The sequence below is a fragment of the Mustela nigripes genome, chromosome 13 (genome assembly GCF_022355385.1).
Source record: "Mustela nigripes isolate SB6536 chromosome 13, MUSNIG.SB6536, whole genome shotgun sequence".
NCBI classification, from domain to species: Eukaryota; Metazoa; Chordata; class Mammalia; order Carnivora; family Mustelidae; genus Mustela; species Mustela nigripes.
Genome location: NC_081569.1, coordinates 43,478,868 through 43,506,121, shown reverse-complemented (window position 1 = coordinate 43,506,121; position 27,254 = coordinate 43,478,868). Strand labels below are relative to the sequence as shown.

The window sequence follows — 27,254 nt, the reverse complement described above, 5'->3', positions numbered from 1 at the left end:
GAGTTCTTGAAGTATAAATTGGATATGTCATTGGGAATTCAGTGAGGACAAATATAGCAGAAGATGTTACGATTGACATGACTTAGTCTTTAGATGCCAGCACATTGATGGTTCTAAGGAAGGGGGAGATTTTTTTCTACAATTTATGATGAAGACCACTGGCCTTTTTATGCCTCTCAAAAATCTATTGTTGTTGAAGTGTGTTGTCTGGTTCATAGCCTCTAGTCAGCTGCAACTTAAAGGCATCCTGCATGTGCTGATTCTCTTTGTATTTCTGGACTAATTTTATCTATTTGCATAACAGCTTATTGAACTTGGCAAGTAGTATAACTTGTTTTACTCTTTTGTTCCTGAAGATTCTTTCATTTAAAAGTGCATTGATCCTAAAAACTGCCCAAGGTTGCTAGTGGACATAGTTTGAAATCATTACATTGAAAGCAGAATCATTAAATACATAGTTAATTTGCTTATAGCTAGTTACTACAAACTTTTGGTAGTAGAACATTGTAGTGATGTATTTTTGTTTATTGCATTCTGCCAATGAGAGTTACTGTATTTCTAATATTATACTAAGTTATATGATGGAATATAGAAAGAAGGAACTTTAAATAGTTCAAATTATTTCCCTTTGGGGGATTTGTGGTGAACAATTGGAGTGTATACAATGTAATACCAGCATTTATTTTTACAGTTTTCAAAGTATTTCATGTAAGAGACATGGAAATTCCAACATGGAAAAGATAATTTGGATTAAGGTTATTAGAACAGGCTTAATTGTGTGTGTGTGTGTGTGTTGGGTGGGGGTGGTGGTGGTAGGAACTGAATTAATACCTGAAGGAAGTATAGGATTTGTTAGGTAGAGAGGAAGGGTGAGCATTTATGGGAGCAGCAGCATGACTAAGGGTGCAGAGGTAGGGATGAATACATTCCAACTTATTGATGGTAAGGATTGGGAGGGATGCCTGCCTGACAAGAGCAGAGGACTACTGAGGAGATTTGATAGGTTGTAGGGAATAGTGGATTGTAAGCCTTGGAAGCAGAGTGGAGAATTTTAAGCCCAGGGAGCTATATATCACTCAGGGCCCTGGCAGGAAATAAATAGAGTAGTTATTGAGGTTTGGGTAGAGTTAAAGAAAGCAACAAAAGATAGTGAAGTTCCCAAGGTCCAGCATTATCTGGAAGCCACTGATACTTTTAAGCCAATGGGGCCAAGAAGAGGAAAACTGAAGCCTGATGAGAGCGGAAACAATGAATGCCAAGCTAGTGGATAGCACCTCTGGCTGTAGAGGAAAGGGTTCTGAGGTGGGGAGGGAGCCAGGGAAATAAGGACCACTTTCTTTTTCTTCTCATTCTCTGATTTCTTTCTAATGCCTCTCATTGGCCTGACCCACCTAGAAACCAGGGGAGTTTGGACAGTGTAATCCCAGAGGTCAGCCTCAAAAGGTATAAAGCAGAGGGAAGATAGAAGGAAGGATAGAGATTAAGTTTGTGTGGGGAGATTGGGGTCAAACAGAGAATGCCTAGCTCAGAACCCATTTTATTTATTTATTTTTTTAAGAGTTTATTTATTTATTTGGCAGTGATCACAAGTAGTCAGAGAGACAGACAGAGAGAGAGAGAGAGATGCGGAAAAGCACCCTCCCTGCTGAGCAGAGAGCCTGATGTGGAGCTCCATCACAGGACCCTGAGATCATGAACTGAGCTAAAGGCAGAAGCTTAACCCTGAGCCACCCAGGTGCCCCTGGAACCCATATTAAATTACTATACATGTGCAAGCAGATTAGTGTTATATTGAAAATGCTCTTGTAGGAAGATTTGGTTTAGTGGATTTTGAGGATCTTCTTAAAAAAAATCTCTTTCCAGGCAAAGTTTCAGCTTATAACAAAAAAGTCAGAAAGCAATCTCTTGTTCGATTTATCCTTATAGCCGCCCCCCCCATGGGCTATGTACTTAAAAAAAATTTTTTTTATAGCCTCATTAGATCAGAATTCATCTATTACAGAGGGTTCCTGAGTCTCTGCAACAAGAGAGGTAGGATGACAGGAGCTTAAAGGAACAAAAGAGGGACAATACAGAGTACCAGTTTTGAAAAGCTTAAGTCTGGTGAATGGGTTAGTGTTAATGAAGACAAGTGCATAAAGAATGAATCAGGCAGAGGGTACAAATGTTATAATATGTGTAAACAAAGTGTTAATGAGAATTGAGTGTTCCAAGGAGGAAGTGATGAATTCTGTATTGGTGAATAAAGTGATTAAAACAGGAAAGACTTTATGGAGGAACTACTTTGAGATAGGCCTTTGAAGGAGAAATAAGGGTTGTGACAGGTAAAGATTAGATAAATGAGAGTAGTCCGTTACAAGGTATATAGCATGCACAAAAGCACAGAGGTGGGAAGTGTTTGGCTTTTTCAAGAGAGGGATTTATTTAGGGGAGTTGTGGAAGATGAAATTGTAAGGCAAACTTGGCTCCCTCTGGATGGACTTAAGCCCCCAGCAATGGCTTGTATTCAATTTCAAAGGAAATGGTAGAGCCATTGACTTCTTTATGGGCAATGATGAACTGGTTAGACCTGAGCTTTAAGGTTAATCTAGTAGAAGGAGGTGGCAGATACAGTGGAATGGGGAGACTTCTTGGGAGCCCATTGCAGTTTCCCAGGACAGATTATAAAGGCAGGGTGGGACCAGTGGGAGTTTTTTAAAAGAGTCTGAAGAGTGAAGGAAAGGCCTTAGTCAAAGATTATAGGACCATTTTGACTCTGGGTACTTGGGTGATGTATCAGTAGGAGCTGGTTTTATAAGGTATTGTAGGGGAGAGGGAAGGGAGCATGAGGAGTTAGGGAAGCTGGAAGAGATGGTGAAGTTAATTTTGGATATGGTGAATTGAGGGTGGGAAGCGATGACATTGTATTGAGCATCAGGCATTTGAAAACAGATTGCAGAGGTGCTGGCCAGAGGCATGTATTTGGGAGTATCTGTGTAGTGATAATGAGTTAAGCTTTAGCACTGAACAGAAATGGTTGATATTTAAATAAAGAAAGAAAGAAAGAAAGAAAGAAAAAAGAAAGAAAAATGAACAAATATTATAAAGAAAAAGAGGTTTCTGAACTTTAGGGCATTAAGTGGACAAGAGAAGGCCAGAGTATGTAAATTACTATTATTTGTCTGTTTATTCATCTGTTGATGGACATTTGTATTTCTAATTTTTTACTATTATGAATAAAGCTGCTTTGGACTTGGAGGTATATAAGTTTTTATGTGGTCATGTGTTTTCATTTTTCTGGGCAAATTTCTAAGGAGTGATATTGCTGCATATATAGTAAGTACGGTATGTTTAGTTTTTTATAATTAACTGCCAAACAGTTTTCAATTTTACATACCACTAGCAGTTTATGGGAGTTCTAGTTGCTTCACATCCTCAGCCATACTTGGTATTGTCTGTTTCTTTAAATTTAGCTACTTTAGTGCGTTTGTAAATAGTATCACTATAGTTTTAATTTGCATTTCTCTAATGATGAATATTGAGCATCCTATTTATGCTTATTTAGCCACTTATATAACTTTGGTGAAATGTCCAAATTTTTTGTCTATTTAAAAAAATTATGTTTTGTTGAGTTGTAAGGGTCCTTTTTCTGTATTCACAAGTCCTTTGTTAGATACATGTTTTGCAAATAGCTTCTTTCAGTTTGGTGTTTGCCTTTCATTTTCCTAACAGTGCTTTTTGAAGAGCAAAACTTTAATTTTGATAGAGTCTAGTGTATTGATTTTTTTGAGTCCTATTTAAGAAGTATTTGTCTAATCCAGGGCTACTAAGATTTCTTTCCTGCATTTTCTTCTGAAGATTCTTCCCCACCTTCCACCCTCCACCCAGAGAGAGACTGCTCATTTGTGCTTGGGGGGGTTGCGGTGCAGAGGGGGAGGGAGAGAGAATCTTAAGCAGGCTCCACGCCCAGCATGGAGCCCGATGCAGGCAGGGCTCAGTCTCAGGACCCTGGGATCATGACCCGAGCCGAAATGAAGAGTTGGTCACTTAACCCTTTGAGCCACCTAGGCTTCCCTCTTCTAGAGAGTTTTATGGTTTCAGCTCTTACATTTAGGTCTGTGAACCATTTTGAGTTGATTTTTGTATATGTTGTGAAATTAGGGTTGAGGTTTTTCCTATATGTATTTACAATTGTTTTGGCACCCTTTGTGAGAGGTTATCCTTTCCCCATTAAACTGCCTTGGCACTTTAGTTAAAAATTAATGGGGCCATATATGTGTGGGTCTGTTTCTGGACTTTCAGTTCTGGTCTGTTGATCTGTCTTGATACCAATACAGATGTCTTGATTACTGTAGCTTTATAATAAGCCTTAAGGTCACACAATGGAAATTCCTCAGTTTTGTTCTCTATCAAAATGGTTTTGCTCTTCTCAGTCCTTTGCATTTCTATCATGCAGATTTCTGATAAGGACTGTGAAAATTATTTTGTTGTTTTACCCAGTTGAAATTTAATGACTTAGTGATCTTGAGAGAGTGGCTGGGAGGAATGAATTTTATCATAGCAACAGGACTGAGAATGAACTGAGTTGGCAATTGATTGATTCAAACCTTCTGAGGTTTTGAATTTTCTAAAATTGAGAGTGATCTAGCACTTGTGAAACCACCATGTCAGTGGAAAGAGGCAGCATGATTTGGTAGTGGTTAAGTGATTGGGTATCAGACTGCTCTGGTTTGAATCTTTACTCTATCAATTGCTGGCAAGGTGACCTTGGGCAAACTATATTTGGCCTCCCTGTGCCTCCATTTCCTTTCCTTGCAAATCAGAATAATAAGAATACTTATTTTGGAGTTGTTCTGAGATTAAATAAGGTAATACATGTAAAGGTAATACATGTAAAGCACAGTGTTCAATGTGCTCATGAATGTTAGTTACTATATTACTCTATTCAACTAGAGAGTGTTAGAAAGCTTCATAATTTGATAAATTCACTTGGAGGTACTATTTAGTCTACCCCCGTGCTCAAATCCTTCACTGTGCTTCATTTATTTCAGTTTTAGAAAGGTAGTGGTAGTGCTATTTGGTTTCTTTTCCAGTCCTTTCATCGTTTTTTCCAACCCTACTTTTCATTGGTGAATTTGGTAATTTATGTATGTAATTAAATCTGGATTTGTGCATTGGACCATGAATGGAAAAAAGAACAATTGGCTTTTAGTGGTATAAATCATTGCTGTAAATTAAACAAAACAAAACAAGACAACAGCAGTTTTTTTTTTCTTTGCCAGCGTTTAGCTGGTTCATCAGGATTGTGAATTGGTGGTTCTTGAATACAAGCGAAAATCCATTAGTTTGATTTGATTTTGTCTGTAGTTCTTTCCTTGCTGAATAAGCAGGTCTGCTTTCTGGTTTATTTAACTAGTTCTCGTTATTGATGTAGCAAAACAATTTGCCAGCAAACTCAGCAGGTCTCTTCTTTTTCTAAGTATGCTCACTTTGTAAATAGGGATAATAACCAAAAAAAAAAAAAAAAAGCTTTTCCTTCTTATCAGCTGTTTAATTTTGTGCGGCTAAACACTGAAAATTTCTTTGATTTAATGAGAGCCAAAATCAGTCAGCCTAATGAAGCCCTCTAGAAAGGAAGCACTTGGGGCTTGGGTGGGGAAGGCTGGATCACCCAAGCCCCAAGTGCACTTAATTTTCAGTTGGAGTACTTTCCAGATGGGCTGTGTTCCTCCTGCACTTCTTTGATTAATGCTTTTGATAAATATCCTTACTGGTGTCTTTCTTTTATGAATCTTTAAATTCACTAATTTAGAACTTCATAAATTTATTTAGGTACGGATGTGGCAGAGGAGCGAATGACAAGTTCAGATTTCAGCATGTTGAATTTAAGATTCCTTTGGAACATCTTAGTGGGTATATCATGTTAGCAGTGGATATTCAGGTCTGGAGCTGAGGAGAGAGTGTTTGGACTATACTCATTAGCATATGAGAGGTAGATGAAAGCCTTGGGAGTAGCTAGAATCACTCCAAAAATTATATACAGTGAGAAGAAGAGACAGAAATGGACTGAAGATGGAATTCACATGGTCTGTCTGTGGCACCTGCACACCAGGAATTTGTTCTTTTGAAGTTCTTCCATTATATATCAGCTTAGAATAAGATAGTATCTGGGTTTAATTTGGATTCTGTGTAAATAATGAACTACATAGATGCAGATTGCTCAGCACAATTCAGCAAATATTTATTGAGGTCCCTCTATGTGCTTTACCTTTGCTAAGCACTGAGGATATAAGCATCTATGCCCTCGTGACATTATAGACAAATATGAGAGAACACGAACACGTAAGCACACAAATAGTATATAATTGCAAACTGAAAAATACTGAGAAGCTAAATATTGGCTACTCTGTGAGCATTTTAAAAGAAGGACGTGATTCTCATATGTGTGTATTTGGGTAGCTTCCCTGAGGAAGAGGCATTTTATTCAACTAGGTACCCAGTATATATCCCTGTACTGCTATTTAAACTGAGATCTCATGATTCGGTATTAACTGGGTGAAAGAGGGTGGGATGGAGAAGGCAGGCTCTAAGTAGAGGGAACTTTGTGTGGGAAGGTCCTGCAATAGAAAACAAGGAGCCTGATTCCTTCCAGAAATTAAACATCTCAGTTATAACTTATAGAAGGAGAGCAGGGGAGAGAGGTCAGCTCTTGGCCTTTTCAACTGTGGAGAGATTTTGTTCTTCTTTTTTTTTTTTTTTAAAGATTTTATTTATTTATTTGACAGAGAGAAATCACAAGTAGATGGAGAGGCAGGCAGAGAGAAAGGAAGGGAAGCAGGCTCCCTGCTGAGCAGAGAGCCCGATGCGGGACTCCATCCCAGGACCCTGAGATCATGACCTGAGCCGAAGGCAGCAGCTTAACCCACTGAGCCACCCAGGCGCCCGAGATTTTTTTCTTTATTGTAAAACTATTGAAAAGCAAACTGACTTTTTAAACTTTTTCTTAAAAAAAATTAAACATACACATTAGTGGAAAGAATATTTCCTAACATCCATTTCTTTCAGCAATGTTTTGTAGTTTTCATTGTACAAGTTTCTCTCCTCCTTGGTTAAGTTAATGCCTCAGTATTTTACTCTTTTTGATGCTGTTATGATTGGAATTGTTTACATAATTTTGTTTTCAGATTGTTCATTATTAGTTATAGAAATGCAACTGGTTTGTGTGTGTGTTTGACTTTGTGTCCTGCTACTTTGCTGTATTCATTTATGAGTTCTAACTTTTGTATGTGTGTTTGTGTGTGTGTGTGTGTGTGTGTGTGTGTGTATAACTAGTCTGATTAGAACTAGTACTGTGTTGAATGGAAGTGGCAAAAGTCGACATTCTTGCTTTTGTTCTCAATCTAGAGTAAAAGCTTTTGCCATTGAGTATGATGTTTGCTGTGGGTTTTCATATATGGCTTTTATTATGTTGAGGTAGTTTCCTTCTGTTCCTAGTTTGTTGTTTTTCCCATGAAAAGGTGTTGAATTCCATCAAATGCTTTTTCTGAATCAACTGAGGTGAACTTGTGGTTTGTTTTTCCTGCATTTGGTTTCACAGAATCTTGAGCCACACTTAGGAATAGCTACTGAAACTTGCACTCAGAAATTCTCGGACCTCTTGCTTCTCCGCATTTTTAGTCTTGCTTGTGGCTATCCTTGTGAATGTAAGTACTTGCTATCACTTTCTGCTATTTTATTGTTTCATTACCTTCCATCTCCTGTCATCTCTCGAATTCTAAATTCTTTGCTTTCAAAGTCCCTAGTTTCTCATTAACGTGACCTCTGTTGCTACCCGTGGAGATTGTATTAACTTTCAAGGGCTTTCTGTATCATTGCCTTGTTTGAACAATATTATAATTTAGACACACTTAAGTTCTACATTTTTTGGTTCTTCCATACTTTTAGACTTTAGTTCTCTACTTTTACACTTGAGATTAGGGGCTAGGTATAGATATTATATGAATAGTAATTATATCTGTGATTGGAGATAATAATGGTAATGATAATAGCCACCATTTCCCAAAGATTAATATATCAGAACTGAACTTTAGAGAAAGGTATGTAAAAGTTTGTTTCTGTTGAATTACAGTTTATAATTTAGTTGTACAACTCCTAAATTGAGTTTTAGTCCATCATCGACTGACTTGAAGTTAACTTGTATGAAAGTTACTCTTTTTTTTTTTTTTTTAAAGATTTTATTTATTTATTCGACAGACAAAGATCACAAGTAGGCAGAGAGGGCAGGCAGAGAGAGGAAGAAGCAGGCTCCCTGTGAAGCAGAGAGCCTGATGCGGGGCTCGATCCCAGGGTGCTGGGATCATGACCTGAGCCGAAAGCAGAGGCTTAACCCACTGAGCCACCCAGGTGTCCTGAAAGTTACTCTTTTATTAGTTAATATTATTTAAATGTAGGCATTAGTTGTAATTAGTTAATTTAACAAACAGTGTAATATATTAGGCTACATGGTAGGGAATTAAAATTGAATAAGATGGTGTCCCCATCTTGGGAAATACATTATCTATTAGGGTTAGAGTAAAAAATAACTCTGATTAATTATAGGTTAGAGTGAAAGGTATCCTATTAGAGACTTAGAATTAGTCTAATTTTCAAGTTCCTTGCATGGAAGAGGGTGGAAGAAGAACAACAGGAAAGTACCTGAATTCCTGAGTATAAGGAGGTGGTTGCTGGTATAAAGCAATTGGCCTTTACATGTAAGCCAATAGCATTTTGAGGTTTCAGACATGTGAGCAGATTTGTAGAAAGATGAAGGATGAACAGGAGTTGGGGAGAACCTGGTATCAGGGAGTTGGATAAGGAAGCTACTATAATGGGTCAGCATAGAGAGAATTTTCAATTAGATGTGCAGTTCTAACTCTAATTCCACTTTTGATGTGTGTGTTTTATACAAAACCAGGCAGTTCTTGAACACCATACTATTGGACCTGCAGTTTAACTCAATATGATGCTCTCTACTTGGAGATAGGGTCAGGTCCCACAGGTTAAGGATTCAGTCCTCGAAGACTACTGTAACCTATGTCGTGTTAGATTGTTACCTGTACTTCTGACCAACTGGCTGTAGAGTGAGGGTTCCAGTGACCCCTCTTTGGGTTTGGTTAATTTGCTAGAAGGGCGCACAGAACTCAGAGAAACATTTTACTTCCTAGATTACCAGTTTATTATGAAAGGATATAACTCAGGAATAGCTAGATGGAAGAGATGTGTGGGGCTAGGTATGGGGGAAGAGAGAGAGTATAGAGCTTCCATGCTCTTTTGGAGCACGACACTCTCGAGTCTCTATGTGTTCACCAACCTGGGAGTTCTCCATACCGTGTTGTTTTTTTTTTTTTTTTAAAGATTTTATTTATTTATTTGACAGAGATCACAAGTAGGCAGAGAGGTAGGCAGAGAGAGAGAGAGGAGGAAGCAGGCTCCCTGCTGAGCAGAGAGCCCGATGCGGGACTCGATCCCAGGACCCTGAGATCATGACCTGAGCTGAAGGCAGAGGCTTAACCCTCTGAGCCACCCAGGCGCCCACCATACCGTGTTTTTTAAAGATTTTTCTTTTTATATAATTTCTGCATGCAACATGGGGTTTAAACTGACAACCCGGAGATCAAGAGTGGCACACTCCATTGACTGAGCCAGCCAGGGCCCCCACCACTTTTTTTGTGTGTGGAGATTGCATTACAAAGCATAATTGATTAAATCATTGACCATTGGTGGTTGAAGTCAGTCAGTCTTCAGTTCCTCTCCCCTCCCCAGAGGCCAGGGGGTGGGACTGAAAGTTCCTACCTTCTAGCCACAGTGATTGGCTCCACTGGACACTAGCCCCATCCTCAGATGTTTTCCAAAAGTCACTTAATTAATGTAGCAAAAGACACCTTTATTACTCTCATCACAGAAAATTCCAAGGGTTTTAGGAGCTCTCTGCTAGGAATGGGGACAACAACCAAGTAAATAAATATTTCTTAGTATAAATCACAATGTCACAGCTTTCATCCTTAGGCACTGAATACAAAGGTGAAGATGGGGCTGGCAATATCACATTTCTCCAAAAGAAATTCTTTGGTGGGGTAGGTTGGGGTTGCGGAGCTAGGGGTGTATATTTTGACAAGTTCTTGCCCTTGATTCTTACTCACATCTACCCTGCATGTAGAATTAATTTTTCAGGGGAGTGATACTATGGGGCCATGGAAATAGTGCTGGACTTCAGACTCTGGAGACTTGTGCTTAATCCTGATTCTTACGTTCACCTTTTGTATGATCTTGTCAAATGATGTAAATCCCCCACCCCAGTTTTTCAAGATCTAATCGTGGATCTAATATGCGGATAAGAGCACTGAAATAGGACTAAATTCAGTAGTTTCTAATGTAAATTTTTTTCATTTTAAAAATTAGATTAGAATTTAAAATTCACAAGCCTTTACTGTACACCTGTTAAATTTGAGATACTTTGTCATAAAAAACCATAAGAGAGTAACAGCATGAAACAAATATTTAAGTTTTAAAAAATTAAATAATTTGGGGGCACCTGGCTGGCTTAGTCCTAAGAGCATGTGTCTCTTGACCTCAGGGTTGTGAGTTGGAACCCCACATGGGGTGTAGAGATTATTTAAAGAAGTAAAAAACTTTAAAAAAATGAAATAATTTTGATGATACTGTAACCTAGTATAGAGTTTGTATTCTTTCCAGAAGTGGGTAGCCTGTAGTATGATCCAAATTTGTATGTTATTAAACATTTGGGTTTTGTTTTATTTTGGGGGAAGGTTATTTTAAATATAAAGGTCCATAGTATTTTAAACTTTTTTTTTTAAAGATTTTATTTATTTATTTAACAGAGAGAGAGAGATCACAAGTAGGCCGAGAGGCAGGCAAAGGGGGAGGAGGAAGCAGGCTCCCTGCTGAGCAGAGAACCCGATGTGGGGCTCGATTCCAGGACCCTGAGATCATGACCTGAGCTGAAGGCAGAGGCTTTAACCCACTGAGCCATCCTGGTGCCCCTATTCTAGCACTGTAATTTTTAATATATGGTAAGCCAGGACCTTTCTCAGTTTCCAGTTTTTTTCCCAGAGATCTATCTTTCTCTCCCCCTTTCTTTTTATTCCTTTTTAATTCCTATGTATTTATTTTTACAGATAATTTTAAACACTTTATCAAGTATTAGAAAAGTCCAGGGTGATTTTGGTTGATACTGAATTAATTTTATATGTTAATTGACCACCTAAAATATGGATTCTTCCAAATAACATTGCATAAGCTTTCCATTTATTAAAAGAATCTCTTTTGTTCTGCAGTAGAATTTTATGTATTTATTAATAAAATTTTTGCAGTTTTCTTGTTCAGTTTATTACTAGATATTTTATATTTGTTACAACTCTATAATTATTTTCTTGTTATATATTATATAATTCCTGGTTATTGTAGTTATTTAAAGATACTTTTGACTTTTTGGTTCTTGTAACTGTTTTTAATAGAATTTAGTCACATTTATAGTGGTGTATACTTATAAAGGATATTTAAGACTGGTTAGTAGTTTAGGCTTCTCTTGGGTTTTCCTTTAAAATTGAGAATAGGGAACTAATCCTGAGTTAACAAAGAATATTTTCTGGATGGGGGTGCCTAGGTGGCTTAGTTTGTTAAGTGTCTGACTCTTGATTTTGGCTCAGGTCATGACCTGATCTTGGGATTTTTGGATTGAGCCCCACCTCAGGCTCTGTGCTGAGCAGGGAGCCTGCTTAAGATTTTCTCTTACTTTTGCCCTTCTCACTCCCCCTCTCATGTGCTGTCTCACTCTCTCTTTAAAAAAAAAAAAAAATTAAATTAAAAAATATATATATTTATTTATTTATGGGTATGCTGATTGTAAAATCAGAAGGTACACTGACATCAATTCCATAAATAGCAAATATGAATGCAACTTACTTAAGCCTATTGGTTTATATATATATATTTTTAAAGATTTTATTTATTTATTTGAGAGAGGAGAGAGCGCAAGCAGGGAGGAGATTGAGAGGGAGAAGTAGAGTCCCCACTGAGCAGGGAGCCCTATATGGGGCTCAATCCCAGGACCCTGGGATCATGACCTGAGGCAAAGGCAGATGCTTAACTGACTGAGCCACCCAGGAGTTCTGGTTTATATTATTAAAGAATACTCTTGTTTCTTTAAAGTTAAGTACTGTAAATGATTCTTTAAAGCCTGTTGTGGAAATAATATACCTAGTCCAACTTATTGGGGGCTCAGGGATGAGTTAAGGCAACCATCCAATGTAGAGTCTGATTTAGAGTTAAAATCAAATTGAATTGCAAAAATGTTATAGTCACAGGTAGCATGATCAATTCCTTAGGTAATACAACTTCCAAACCTCTCATTATCCAGGTTACCCTCATTTTTGCTTTCACTTACATATACCTTTCTTTTAAGGAAGAACAAAATTTGAAATTTTGCCCAAATTCTGAGTCATAGTTTGTATAGCACTGAATGATAATAGCTTTGGCATTTGATATTATAAAGTCACTTTCATTGCAAATATGTTCTTTATTCTGGGTCAGGATGAGGTAAAAGGGCAAGAATAAGATTTTCATGTAGAGTCTTGAGTTTTGAAGTGTCCAGATGAATGTGTGCGTGCTGCTGCAATGTGCTGGTGCTTAGCACGCTCCCGGAAGTCCTTAATGAGGGTCTCTGAGAGGGCAGTGCTAGCACCAGGATGATTGTTGAGGATTGGCTTCGCTTTAGTAACTTTCTTCCCTTTGTCTAGTTCTGCCAAGATTGCAACTTCTATTTCTGTTTTGAAAACTTTGTCCTGAAGAGTTTGCAGCCATCTTCCCATTTTCTGTTTCAGCTGTGTTCGGGGCAGTTGGTGAGCGTGATCATGAGAGTGTGGGACCACCCCACAGTTGGATCATGTGACTACTTAGAGCTAGATACTTTTGAATTTTGATATTTATTTATTCTGTAATCAACTACCTCACTGTGATAACAATTTCTAGACTACTATATAATACTTATTTTTTTGTTCAATTGCATTATTGATAAAAGCGGTAAAAGTGGGCATTTGTATTTGACTCTAGGAACCAGTGCTGCCAGTGTTTTTCTTTTGTTTTGTGATATAAAATTTTTAATAATTTAAAAAGGAAACCTTGGGGCGCCTGGGTGGCTCAGTGGGTTAAGCCGCTGCCTCCTGCTCAGGTCATGATCTCAGGGTCCTGGGATCGAGGCCCGCATTGGGCTCTCTGCTCAGCCGGGAGCCTGCTTCCTCCTCCCTCTCTGCCTGCCTCTCTGCCTGCTTGTGATCTCTCTCTGTCAAATAAATAAATAAAACCTTTAAAAAAAAATAAAAAGGAAACCTTTATTCTTGCCTTATTATTAGATTTTTATTAGGAATGGATGCTGTATTTTATCAGCTGTTTTTTTAACGTCTCACAGTATAACATGGATTTTGTTAATGATAATAGATTTGCTCTGTTGCTCTATCATTATATTCCTCAAATAAACCCATTCAACATGTTACATGTTAACCTTTTAATATACAGTTCCACTTTGCTTGCTAATGTTTTAGTTGTGGACTTTTATAACTACCTTTATAGGGAAGCATTGCAATTGTATTTTTTGTGCTTTGTTGAGTTTTGATATTACTTTATTGGCTACTTAAGAAGAGCAAAGACTCTTTCTTCAATGCCCTGAAACATTTACAGTAGTTTTAAAAATTGTCTGTTTCCTGAAGGCATAAAAAGATTTCTTTCTTCAGACACCCACAGCTTGATTTTTGTTGTTAGTTTGTTTAAATCTCATTACTGATATATTTCACAAGTATCCTAACCATGTTATTCTGACTCTCTAATTCACTAAATTACTAGCCAGTTGGTTTTCTTCAAATGCAGCCTTCATTAAGGACTTTGAAATACCAGACACTGTGCTAGGTGCATTGTGGAATTTTCATCTTCCATATTATCAGTTTTGTCTCATTGTAGATTATAGAACCAAAAGGGAAGTCATTGGCTCATTAAATTTTTTTCTCACATTCTAAACTCAGGTTCTTTTTCTTACGATTTCATATGAACATTTTTATGGTTTCTAGTTGTTCTGATTCATTTCTGTTTAAATACTCTTGACTTTCTTTCCTGAATTTCCCTGAATTCACAATTTGATGAATCTGGGATGGCATCTTATAATTTTTTTTTGATCCCTCAAAGTCATTCTTGATGTATATTTGTTTGTGTATTTCTTGTATATTTGTGCACTGTTGATTCTATCTCCTTTGGCAACATATCCAAGTTCATTTTGGTGAAGTACTTCCTGCCATGTCATTTTCTTTTTAAAAATAATTTATTGAGTCAGAATTCACATAACACATAATTAACCATTTTAAAGTGAATCATTATTTGTTCTTAGTGCATTCACAGTATTTGCAACCACCATCTCTGTCCAGTTCCAAAACATTTTTAATTGCTCTAAAGTAAAACCCCTCCTACATTAAGCATTAAGCAGTTTCTCCCTATTTTCCCACTAGCTCCTGACCTACAACAACTAACTTTTTTTTTTTGTTTGTTTCTATTCATTTGTCAGTTCTGAACATTTCATATAAATAAAATCATACAGTGTGTGTGACCTGGCTTCTTCTGGCTTCTTCACTTAGCGTGTTTACAAGGTTCAGTCATGTTATAGCATATATTTGTTATAGCATATATTAGTACTTCATTCTTTTTTATGGCTGAATAATATTCTGTTATATAAATAACAGAACATTTTGTTTATTCATCTATTGATGAATTCAATGATGGTGACATTTGGGTTGGTTTTTACTTTTCCATTATTATAAGTAATACTGTTATCGAATGTTCCTGTACATGTTTTCCTGTGTACATATATTTTCAGTTTTCTTGAGTTTAGATATAGGACTGGAATTGATGGGTCACATGGTAACTTTTATGTTTAACTTTTTGAGGAACAGGTAAACTTCCATTTCTGTCTTTCCATTCATATTTATAATATTGAGTATCTTATGTTTTATCTTTTTCTTTCCTTGATTCGATTAGCTGATCACCCCCCCGTCGAGAATCACCTCTAAAATTTAGATATGAATCCTATTATTCTTTTGTCTGTCTTATTCATCAGTTACTGCTATATTTATTACTCAATTTTTAAGCTTATTTTTTTCTAATACTGAATTGAATTATTCATTGAAGTCTTACTTAGAAATGAAGTATTTTGGGGTGCCTGGGTGGCTCAGTGGGTTAAGCTGCTGCCTTCGGCTCAGGTCATGCATGGTCTCAGGGTCCTGGTATCGAGTCTCGCATCGGGCTCTCTGCTCAGCAGGGGGCCTCTGTTTCCCTTCCTCTCTCTCTGCCTGCCTCTCTGCCTACTTGTGATCTCTGTCAAATAAATAAATAAAATCTTAAAAAAAAAGAGAAATCAAGTATTTTAAGTCTTTGTAGATTGCTTTTGGTCAACTTTGGCTACATTTTGTTGATAAATTATGTTTTTTATATACTTTTCTAGAAATTGTGAAATCCTTTTTCTTCTTCCCCTTTTTGTTTAAAAAATTGTAGAAGAGCATTTCTAAAAATTTGACTTTTTCTTTGTTTTGGTTTCCATTATTTAAAAATGGAGTTTTAAGATTTGGTTTGGTAACAAATGCACATATATGAAATTCAGAAGGTCATGCAGTGTAAAGTAAGTATCTTTCCTATTGGATATCCAGAAGATATCCAAATGATCAATAAATATAAAATGTTCAAATTTATTAGTAATTGGGAAAATTGAAATTAGTGCAACATCGTATGCCTTTACAGCTATCAAACTTGCAAAATTAAAAAGAACAAAGATTACATATAGGTTGCAGGAAGGGAGGTAAGGTACTCTAATATCCTCTGCACAATGTGGTGTTTTTGTTTTTGTCTTTTTTAAACAATGTGGGGCTTGAACTCACAATCCTGAGATAAGAGTTGAGCTGATATCAAGAGTTGGATGCTTAACTAACTGAGCCATTCAGGTTCTCCTCCCCTGCACAATGTTGAATAATTACTAAATGAAGTGGGAGGAAGCTTAGGTTTTGTTTTCCCCTTCCCAAGTACATACTTTCTGAGTAATGAACATAATTAAGCATAGTAATGATAATCTTGAGAAGGGAAGTGTCATCAGATTTTATATTTAGAATTTATTTATTTATTTATTTATTTTTAAAGATTTTATTTATTTGTCAGAGAGAGCGAGCGAGAGTGAGCACAGGCAGACAGAGTGGAAGGCAGAGTCAGACGGAGAAGCAGGCTCCCTGCGGAGCAAGGAGCCCGATATGGGACTCGATCCCAGGACGCTGGGATCATGACCTGAGCCGAAGGCAGCTGCTTAACCAACTGAGCCACCCAGGTGTCCCTTATATTTAGAATTTAATAAGGCATATTGACAAATAGGAAACTCCTTTTTTTTTTTTTTTAAGATTTTATTTATTTATTTGACAGAGAGAGAGGTCACAAGTAGGCAGAGAGGCAGATAGAGAGAGAGGGGAAAGCAGGCTCTCCACCAAGCAGAGAGCCGGATTCGGGGCTCAATCCCAGGACCCTGGGCCTAAGGCAGAGGCCCTAACCCACCGAGCCACCCAGGCGCTTGGAAACTCCTTTTAATTAGTCTAGGATCACTATCACTTGAGCTCTTTCTTGAAGATTACCTATATCATGACAATAAAATGCCCTTAAGTATTTGAGGATTTTTTTTTAGTACGAACTGTTATGACTTCCATTTTGCAGACTTAGTCCCCACCTCCCTTGCAATAATTTATGATGAAAATCTCAAATATGGGGCACCTGAGTGGCTCAGTGGGTTAAAGCCTCTCTGCCTTTGGCTCAGGTCATGATCCCAGGGTCCTGGGATTGGCCCCCATAGGGCTCTGCTCAGCAGGAGGCCTGCTCCCCCCCCCCTTCTCTGCCTGCCTCTCTGCCTACTTGTGATCTCTGTCAATTAAATAAATAAAATCTTTAAAAAAGAAAAAAGATTATTCCCTGCCCTTAAAAAAAAATCTCAAATATATAGCCAAGTTGAAAGATTATTAAATGAATTGAGATTCTGCCATTAGTCTTTTAATATATATATATTTTTTAAAGATTTTATTTATTTGACAGAGAAATCACAAGTAGGCAGAGAGGCAGGCAGAGAGAGAGGAGGAAACCGGTTTCCTGCTGAGCAGAGAGCCCGATGCAGGGCTTGATCTCAGGACCCTGGGATCATGGCCTGAGCCGAAGGCAGAGGCTTTAACCCACTGAGCTATTCAGGCGCCCCTTTTAATATTTTTGTTTTACTGCATACCTATTCATATATATGGATATGTATAAAGAAATATTACACATCAATGCATCTTATTTTTTGACTCATTACAAAATAAATTATAGTTATCAGTATACTTCTCCCCAAATATACTTCTGTTTGCATATCAAATAGAGTTCAGTATTTACTGAGGTAAAAGTCACATTCAGTGAAATGTAAAAATTTTAAATGTGTGTTTATTGAGTTTTGATAAATGCATATGCCTGGGTAATTCAATATTATCATCACCCTAGGAAATTCCTTCATGTTCCTTCCCAGTTTATTCATGCTCTCACCTTCTAGGGGAAACCATATTTTTATTTAAGTCTTTTTGTGGACCTGTGTTTTCTTCTCGGCAAACCCCTAGGAAAACAATGGTTAAGTCATTGAGTAGAGATTAGTTTTAGTTTTATAAGAAAACTATTAGTTTAGTTTTATAAGAAACTACCAGTGCTTTTTCCCATTCACAGTCCTGCAAATAATTTGTGAGAGTTTCGATTGCTCTACATTCTTGCTAACATTTGGTGTTGTCAGTCTTTTTTTTTTTTTTTTTTTTTTTTTTAATTTATTTGACAGAGATCACAAGTAGGCAGAGAGAGTTGGGGGAAGCAGGCTCCCTCCTGATGCGGGGCTTGATTCAGGAACCTGAAATCATGACCTGAGCTGAAGGCGGAGGCTTTAACCCACTGAGCCACCCAGGCGCCCCTCTATTTGTTTTTTTAATGTGCATTTTCTGATGACTAATGATGTCGAGAACTTCTCTTGTACTTATTGGCTATTCATATATCTGCAGTGAAGTTTTGTTCAGTCTTTTGACCATTTTGAAAATTAAATTGTCTTTTTATTACTGAATTATAGGAGTTCTTTATGTACCTTGGATGCCAGTCCTTTGTGACTATTTCATCCCATAGGACTTAATTTTTAAGTATTTTTTTTAATATTCCATTAGCCACTTCATAGTACATCATTAGTTTTTGATGTAGTGTTCAATGATTCATTAGAGTACTTTTTTAAAAAACAAATTCTTACATTGTATTTACTATGTGTTGGAATACAGCAGTAAACAAAATATACAAAAACATTTCTGCCCTTTTGGAGTCACTGTGGTTCCTCCATATAGCCATGGAGACTAGCAGGAAGGTTCCTTCAGTGATCCAAGAGATGATGGTTTGGGGTACGGTTTTAGCAATAAAGGGGGTGAGAACTGTTTGGATGCTGGATGTATTTGAAAGTAGCACTGACTAATTTGGAGTGTAAGAAGGAGGAATTAGTGGTGACTCTCAAGGTTTTTGGCCAAAGGAGCTAGAAGGATAGAGTTGCCATTTATTGACATGAGGAGGTCTACAGGAACAACAGATTTGTGTGGTCATTGGTGGATTAGGAATTCAGTTTTGAGTATGTTGAGATGCCTATTAGATATCTATACGGCAAAGTCAAGTGGGCAATTGTATATATGAGTATGGAATTCAGGGAGGAGGTCTGGGTTGAAGATAAGAATTTGGGGGTGATCAGCATGTAAAACCCACTGTTATGCTGACAGTGGGACCAGAATCTGAAGGGAAAAGGTATGCAAATCACTAATTTTATAATAAACTTTATGTGGGGTTAATTTTAGGTTTACACAAAAGTTGCAAAAATTATACAGAGTTCCTATATGTGTCCTTCACCCATTTTTCCTTAATATTAGCATCTTATAACTAATAGTACATTTATGAAAGCTAAAATACTAACATTGGTACATTCCTGTTAATTGAAGTTCAGACTTTGTTTCACCAGTTTGAAATCGCTAATTGTAAGTGTAAGGTGGAGGTTCAGAAACATTTTGTGAATCACCTATATAAGTTTTTGACTGCTTTTTCATCTCTCTTTGTAGAACTAATGGCTGAAGAGTAAACCAACATGGCAACTATGGTTCCACCAGTGAAACTGAAGTGGCTTGAACACCTCAACAGCTCCTGGATTACAGAGGATAGTGAATCTATTGCTACAAGAGAGGGAGTTGCTGTTCTGTATTCTAAACTGGTCAGCAATAAAGAAGTAGTACCTTTGCCCCAACAAGTTTTGTGCCTCAAAGGACCACAGTTGCCAGACTTTGAACGTGAGTCTCTTTCAAGTGATGAGCAGGACCACTATTTGGATGCCCTTCTTAGCAGCCAGCTAGCACTAGCGAAGATGGTATGTTCAGATTCCCCATTTGCTGGGGCACTTCGGAAACGACTCCTTGTACTCCAGCGTGTCTTTTATGCACTTTCTAATAAATACCATGACAAAGGCAAAGTGAAACAGCAGCAGCATTCCCCAGAGAGCAGCTCTGGTTCAGCAGATGTCCATTCTGTTAGTGAACGTCCCCGGTCAAGCACTGATGCACTTATAGAAATGGGTGTTCGAACTGGTCTAAGCTTATTATTTGCACTTCTGAGACAAAGCTGGATGATGCCTGTGTCAGGACCTGGTCTTAGTCTTTGCAACGACGTTATTCATACTGCAATTGAAGTTGTCAGCTCTTTGCCACCATTATCTTTAGCAAATGAAAGCAAGATTCCTCCGATGGGTTTGGACTGCTTATCACAAGTGACAACATTTCTTAAAGGAGTAACTATTCCCAATTCTGGTGCAGACACTTTAGGTCGCAGATTAGCTTCTGAGCTGCTACTTGGTTTAGCAGCTCAGCGAGGCTCTTTGCGGTATCTTCTTGAATGGATAGAAATGGCTTTGGGAGCTTCAGCGGTTGTAAATTCCATGGAGAAAAGCAAACTACTATCAAGCCAGGAAGGAATGATCAGCTTTGACTGCTTTATGACTATATTAATGCAGATGAGGCGTTCTTTGGTATGTACTATAAATTTTTCCTTAAATTAATCTGTAATACACCATCTCATTCCTCTTTTGACTTCTTTTATTTACTGCTCCTCAGTACCAGGAGTTGGGAGAGAAGAGAGGTAACTTTTGTTGTGTGCCTGCTACCAACCAGGTGCTTTATATGTACTGTCTGAGTCAATTATCATGTTAATATGTGAGGTCGACATTATTTATCCTTATCTTAAGAATAAAGAAACTGTGGTAGTTTTCCTAAATTTACACATCTATTTGGCAAAATAACTGGAAGTAAAACATACACTAATTAAGCACTTATGGGGCAGATGGCTGTGTTAACTAAAACTAATTCTTACAACCTCAAGTCTGTACACAAAGCCCATGTTTTTTCTGACTACTGTATATGGCTTTTACTGTGTTTGTGTTAAGTTGATTTTTCCCGTGAAGGCCTACCTTGAAGTTTATAAACTATAGTAAGGAAGTAGTAAAATATAAGTTTATATTGTTGGATTTCTACTTTTCTTTCCATTTACCTCTTTTATTCTGGGACAAACACACCTCGTGAGAAGGGGCCTCCCTCCATAGCCTCTGTGGTTATACCCTGTAATACAGTTCTTTATTGTGATGAGGGTACCCCAGAAAACTAGATTGCTTTCCACAGAATTCTGGATCTATTCTGGGCAAGAATCTTGGATATTTGATTTAGTTTAGTTCTCCTAAAGTCATCACAGGCCTATATTAGATTGAATTTAATTAAATCTCAGATTGGCTTTTGGAGAAAGGAATGGTTATTAATTGAAATTTACGTTTATGATTCCTTCTTACACAGTAAGCGATAGAGTCTAATACTCTTTCTCTCCAGAACCCACTTTTTTTTTTTTTTTAAGATTTTATTTATTTATCTGACAGACAGAGAACCCAAGCAGGCAGAGAAGCAGGCAGAGAGAGAGAAGGAAGCAGACTCCTTGCTGAGCAGAGAGCCCGATGCGGGGCTTGATCCTAGGACTCTGAGATCATGACCTGAGCCGAAGGCAGAGGCTTTAACCCACTGAGCCACCCAGGCGCCCGAACTCATTTTTTTATACTTTACAGTGTTGTCTGAGAATTCAGAAAATAGGTATATCCTCTCCCAGTACTCTGGATTCCAACCCTGCCTTAAGTTTCTCTACCCTGAACAACTGGGACAAAGCTTACCCCAAGCTAAAAGTTAAAGGGAAAGACACATAACCATCAACTGAGTACCTGATGTAAGGACTAACAAAAATGAGTTCAATCCTTTATTTTTATTTACTTGTGTGATTCTTAACCTTCACTAATGATACACTTGCAGTAATGGTGTTTGAATGGGAGTTCACAAAATACTCATTAACATATTTAAATAAAGAGAGGGAAATAATGTCAATGTATATCTCTGAATTCTGAAAGAATAAACAATAATAAAAACACCATTGGCCTTTGATGTCAGCAGGTGTTTATTTAACACTGTGTGCCAGATACTGTTTGGCACTGAGTTTAAAAGGTAAATGAGTGGTGCCTGGGTTGCTCAGTCAGTTTAGTGTCTGTCTTCAGCTCAGGTCATGATGCCAGGCTTCTGGGATTGAGCCCTGCATCACATTGGGCTCTCTGCCTATCGGGAAGCCTGCTTCTCCCTCTCCCTCTGCTTGCCACTCCCCCTGGTTGTGCTCGCTCTAAGAAATACATAAAATCTTAAAACAAAAACAAAAAAGAAATGGTAAATGAGCTTTGTAGCATCCATGCCTTCAGCCAGCTCACAGTTTAAAGAAAGACAGATACACAGACATTTCAAATAAATGATAAAGGGCTATAGTAGACATCTGCAGTAGGAGGAGGTGGTGAGACCCAGGAAGAGAACTGGAGGGAAGGGGTAGAAAATGTCTTGTGGAGGAATGATCCCTGAGCTTAGTTGAAAAGTAGAAAGAATTTGCCTGCAAACATGCAAGTGTGTGAGTGTGGGGAGTTGGAGAAGATTTTGGATGAGAGGACCAGAGTTCACAAGGTGACCAAGGTGTAGGAGAGCAACCCTCTGGATGGATGGATGGGGTAGTACGGGATGAGGTGAAGACAGGGCCTTGTATCTCGTACTGTGGGGTGCTGAGACCCATTCCTGTAGGCAGCAGGGAGTCACTGCTACACAATTTTAAGTAGTGTAAAACCAGATAGCAAGAATATATGGAAATGTACTCCATCTAGTCTTATGTCCTTCTCAGAATATCTTAAAAAGACAAATGTGAAAAAAAAAAAAAGGTTTACCATTATTTTTGATGGTAGGTGCTTAAGAGAGGGAGGTAATTAAGTGACAACCTATGAAACCATGAATTTATGTTATTTTAATTTCCATTTATTTTTAGACCATTGAAATTCCTATGTTAACAGTTTATAAAGTTATACGTTTAATGTACTGTATTTCCCAAAATTTGGGGCTTTTTTTTGTGCTTGCTTTGGCAGTACATATACAAAAAAAAATTTGTTTTTTAAAAATGCCTAGGTATAGTATTATTTTCTTTTTGACATTAAGAATTCTGTGTACAGATTTGGTTTTAGAGATGTCTTTAATCCTTACTGACTGTGGTGGCATAGTCTTACTTTAACTACATTATCCTCTAACTTTATCCTTTTTTATTTTATTTTATTATTTTTTAAAAATTTCTTTTCAGGGGTGCCTGGGTGGCTCAGTGGGTTAAGCCGCTGCCTTCAGCTCAGGTCATGATCTCAGGGTCCTGGGATCGAGTCCTGCATCGGGCTCTCTGCTCAGCCGGGAGCCTGCTTCCCTCTCTCTCTTTCTGCCAGCCTCTCCATCTACTTGTGATCTCTCTCTGTCAAATAAATAAATATAATCTTAAAAAAAAAATTTCTTTTCAGCATAACAGTATTCATTGTTTTTGCATCACATCCAGTGCTCCATGCAATCGTGCCCTCTCTAATACCCACCACCTGGTTCCCCCAGCTTCCCACCCCCCACCCCTTCAGAACCCTCAGATTGTTTTTCAGAGTCCATAGTCTCTCATGGTTCACCTCCCCTTCCAATTTCCCTCAACTCCCTTCTCTCCATTTCCCCTTGTCCTCCATGCTATTTGTTATGCTTCACAAATAACTGAAACCATATGATAATTGTCTCTCTCTGCTTGTCTTAATTCACTCAGCATAATCTCTTCCAGTCTCATCCAGGTTGCTTCAAAAGTTGGGTATTCATCCTTTCTGATGGAGGCACAATACTCCATAGTGTTTATGGACCACATCTTCCTTATCCATTCGTCCATTGAAGGGTATCTTCGTTCTTTCCACAGTTTGGCGACCATGGCCATTGCTGCTATAAACATTGGGGTACAGATGGCCCTTCTTTTCACTACCTCTGTATCTTTGGAGTAAATATCCAGTAGTGCAATTGCAGGGTCATAGGGAAGCTCTGTTTTTATTTTTTTTAAAAGATTTTTTCTTTATTTATCTGCCAGAGATCACAAATAGGCAGAGAGGCAGGCAGAGAGAGAGGAGGAAGCAGGCTCCCTGCAGCGCAGAGAGCCCGATGTGGGGCTCGATCCCAGGACCCTGGCATCATGACCTGAGCCGAAGACAGAGGCTTAACCCACTGAGCCACCCAGGTGCCCCGGGAAGCTCTGTTTTTAATTTCTTGAGGAATCTCCACACTGTTTTCCAAAGTGGCTGCACCAGCTTGCATTTCCACCAACCATGTAAGAGGGTTCCCCTTTCTCCACATCCTCTCCAACACATGTTGTTTCCTGTCTTGCAAATTTTGGCCATTCTAACTGGTGTAAGGTAGTATCTCAATGTGGTTTTAATTTGAATCTCCCTGATGGCTAGTGATGATGAACACTTTTTCATGTGTCTGATAGCCATTTGTGTGTCTTCATTGGAGAAGTGTCTGTTCATATCTTCTGCCCATTTTTTAATATGATTTTCTGTTTTGTGTGTGTTGAGTTTGAGGAGTTCTTTGTAGATCCTGGATATCAACCTTTTGTCTGTACTGTCATTTGCAAATATCTTCTCCCATTCTGCGGGTTGCCTCTTTGTTCTGTTGACTGTTTCCTTTGCTGTGCAGAAGCTTTATCCTTGAAGGCTATGTTCCAGGACCCCCAGTAGAAACCTGAAAGTGCAGATAGTACCAAACCTTATATGTGCTATGGTTTTTCCCCTACATATATACCTCTGATAAAGTTTAACTTATAAAGTAGGCACAGTAAGAGATTAACAGTGACAATAAAATAGAGCAATTATACCAATATACTGTAATAAAAGTTATGTAAATGTCGTTTCTCTTTCAAACTGCACTCACCCTTCTTGTGATGATGTGAAATGATAAAATGCCAATGAGATGAAGATGAAGTGGGGTGAATGAATTGGCATTATGACCTAGTGTTAAGCTATTACTGACCTTCTGATTATGTGTCAGAAAAAGGAGAACCTGCTTCTGGACTGCTATTGACCTTGGGTAGCTAAACCACACAAAGTGAAACTGGATTTGGGGGGTGGCGCGTACTATATTGACTGTATTGGGCAGAGCAGAAGTGAGTGACCGTGTTTTAAGGTTGTTTTATTGGTTTGTTATTTTTAAATTTAGCAAGAATTTATTAAAGATTTCTTGTATTTTCTTTCTCTGTTCACGTGCTGCAAATTAATAATCACTGCTACCGGTTTTATTTTCTTACTGTATATTAGAAATTGTGCTAAGCATGTTTTGTACATAACTCTAGTCTTCCCAATAGCCCTAAGTAATATCAGCATTATTCCTGTCTAAGAATAAGGAGACTTATCCTTCATTCACATATCCAGTAAGTGATGTGGCCTGGATTTAAACCCATGTCTGTCTGTCACTCAAAACTTCATGCAGTTTTTAACATTTCCTTCCATACTGTAGAAAAGCATGAGAAAGGGGATTATGATGGCTCTGGTACCAGCTCCCAGGATGGCATAGCAGGCTATTGTTCCACATCTACTTTTGATTTGGTGATTGCTAGAGATGGCCTTTTAGATAATGGAGCCACAGATTACAATTGTTTTTCTCAGAAGTATTACACAACTAGTTATGGAATTTGCAGAGTCTGTACTCCTGAGTGTTTGCTGGTATGGCAATACCTTGTATGTCCAGTACTAGTTAATTTTGAACACTTAGCTTAGGAACACTTAGGAGGTATGACTCCACACCTACACGTGGCTCTCTTTAGTCTTACTACTCAAAAAGTGAGCCTCAGATGGCAGCACTGGCATATCCTGGGAGCTTGTTGGAAATGCAGAACCTTAGGCCCCATCTATATTTACTGAATTGGAATTTGTATTTTAATAGTCTCTAGATAATTTATGTCCACATTAAAATTTGAGAAACACAACCTTAAACAGATAAAAAGAAAAATTGATTTGGCAGTAGCAGGTTAGTACCTGATAAACTAGCCATGAATTAAATAGCCAACATATACATTTGTTTCATTTCTTCAGAATCATGTTAATTAAAATAGTTTGAACTGATAAAATCATATAATCTTAGAGTTAGATGGGATCTTATAGGCATCTAGCCCAACCTCCTTTCCATAGTAGAAGATAAACGTTTTTATGGTATATCTGCCAGTTTATCATTTAGAATAAAAATATTTTTACAGTATAGTATCCATTGAAAAAAGCCACTGATGAAAATTTCATGATTACAGGATTGCTAAATCAGAGAAGGAACTTGACATTTGTGATCTAAAGATTTAAGGATTTGGGAATTTGAAGGAGGAGTGAGATCAAGTTCACTTTCTGCTTTGTCATTTGTCAATGACAGAATGATTTCTGGTCACAGCCATTGACCCCTATTCTGGAGAGTCCCAGAACAGTGCTATGATTCCTCATCTGTGATAGGAAAAAGATGCTTTGTTGCTAAAGAAGTCAGGTAGCTACATGAATTGAATTGTGGGCCTTCAGTTTTACTGGAACTAAGAAGGGAGGAATGGACTTTCTGCTGCTCTGGTCAAGGTCATCACTCAAGCTGGCTATGTTCTACTTGCCTGTATCCTCAGGGACAGATGGGCAAGGCAGCTCCAGGAGAGTAGAATATTTCCTGGGGGCTCCTTTATTGGATATTGGCCAGCCAAAGAACATGTAATTGGCAAAATTCTGCCTCCTTGTCTATTTCTAGGCAAGCCCTATGTTGAATAAACAGTCATTGAGGGATTGACACGTAATTTACTGTTTCACTCAATAGCTCCATCTTTTCTAGCACTTCTCTGTAAAAGTTGGTTTCATGACCTAATGTTAGGATTTGAGATTAGCATGCATACTCATATATACAGTTCCTCAGATACTTCCGTGGAATATTTAAGTGATTTTAATATGTATGTTTCTCTCCTGAAACTGTAGGGTTCATCTGCTGATCGGAGTCAGTGGAGGGAACCAACCAGAACATCTGATGGCTTATGCTCACTCTATGAGGCAGCTTTATGTCTCTTTGAAGAGGTATGTAATAATCATGGCTTTTACATTTAAAATTACTTTGTATTAAAATGCTATAGCACGAAAATAATTATTCAGTGTTTGAAAAGGATGCAGAAGTAAGTAGCATCAGTGGTTTCCACTAAAAAGTGGAGCTAGGGTATCTGGCATCAGGAATGGGAAGGAGACATACTTTTCAGTGTATACCCTTTTATTCATTTTGAGCTTTGTATCATGTGTAGGTAACTTTAAAAATTTTTTAATAAAAACAGATACAGAAAAACACACAAATGTCAGGCTCAACAAATTGTTATAAAATAAATATCCTTCGAATCTGTACCCGGGTAAAGAAATAAAACTACCAACCACTCTGAGTGGCTCTTTCATGTCCTGGTCTTAACCCCTGTCCTCCTTCCCTAAGCAACCACTATCCTGACTTTTAGAGTAATCACTTCCTTGCGTTTCTTTTATCATTGTGTCACCCAGGTGTGTATATCTAGACACTATGGTGCAGTCTTGCCTATTAAAAAAAAAAAAAAGGGGGCGCCTGGGTGGCTCAGTGGGTTAAGCCGCTGCCTTCGGCTCAGGTCATGATCTCAGGGTCCTGGGATCGAGTCCCGCATCGGGCTCTCTGCTCAGCAGGGAGCCTGCTTCTCTCTCTCTCTCTCTGCCTGCCTCTCCATCTACTTGC

At 38.0% G+C, this 27,254-nt stretch overlaps 1 protein-coding gene and 1 pseudogene across 1 annotated transcript in view; one reads left to right on the top strand and one right to left on the bottom strand.

Annotated features, from left to right (window-relative positions):
• Positions 1–27,254, top strand: part of HERC1 (HECT and RLD domain containing E3 ubiquitin protein ligase family member 1) — a 187,286-nt gene that overhangs the window by 22,532 nt on the left and 137,500 nt on the right. Inside the window, exons 2-3 of the mRNA XM_059372224.1 lie at positions 19,185–20,140; positions 26,492–26,587. Coding sequence (XP_059228207.1) covers positions 19,211–20,140; positions 26,492–26,587 — 1,026 coding nt within the window. The 5' untranslated portion in view covers positions 19,185–19,210. The remainder of the gene's footprint in view (positions 1–19,184; positions 20,141–26,491; positions 26,588–27,254) is intronic.
• Positions 12,554–12,837, bottom strand: LOC132029172 (SOSS complex subunit C-like; annotated as a pseudogene).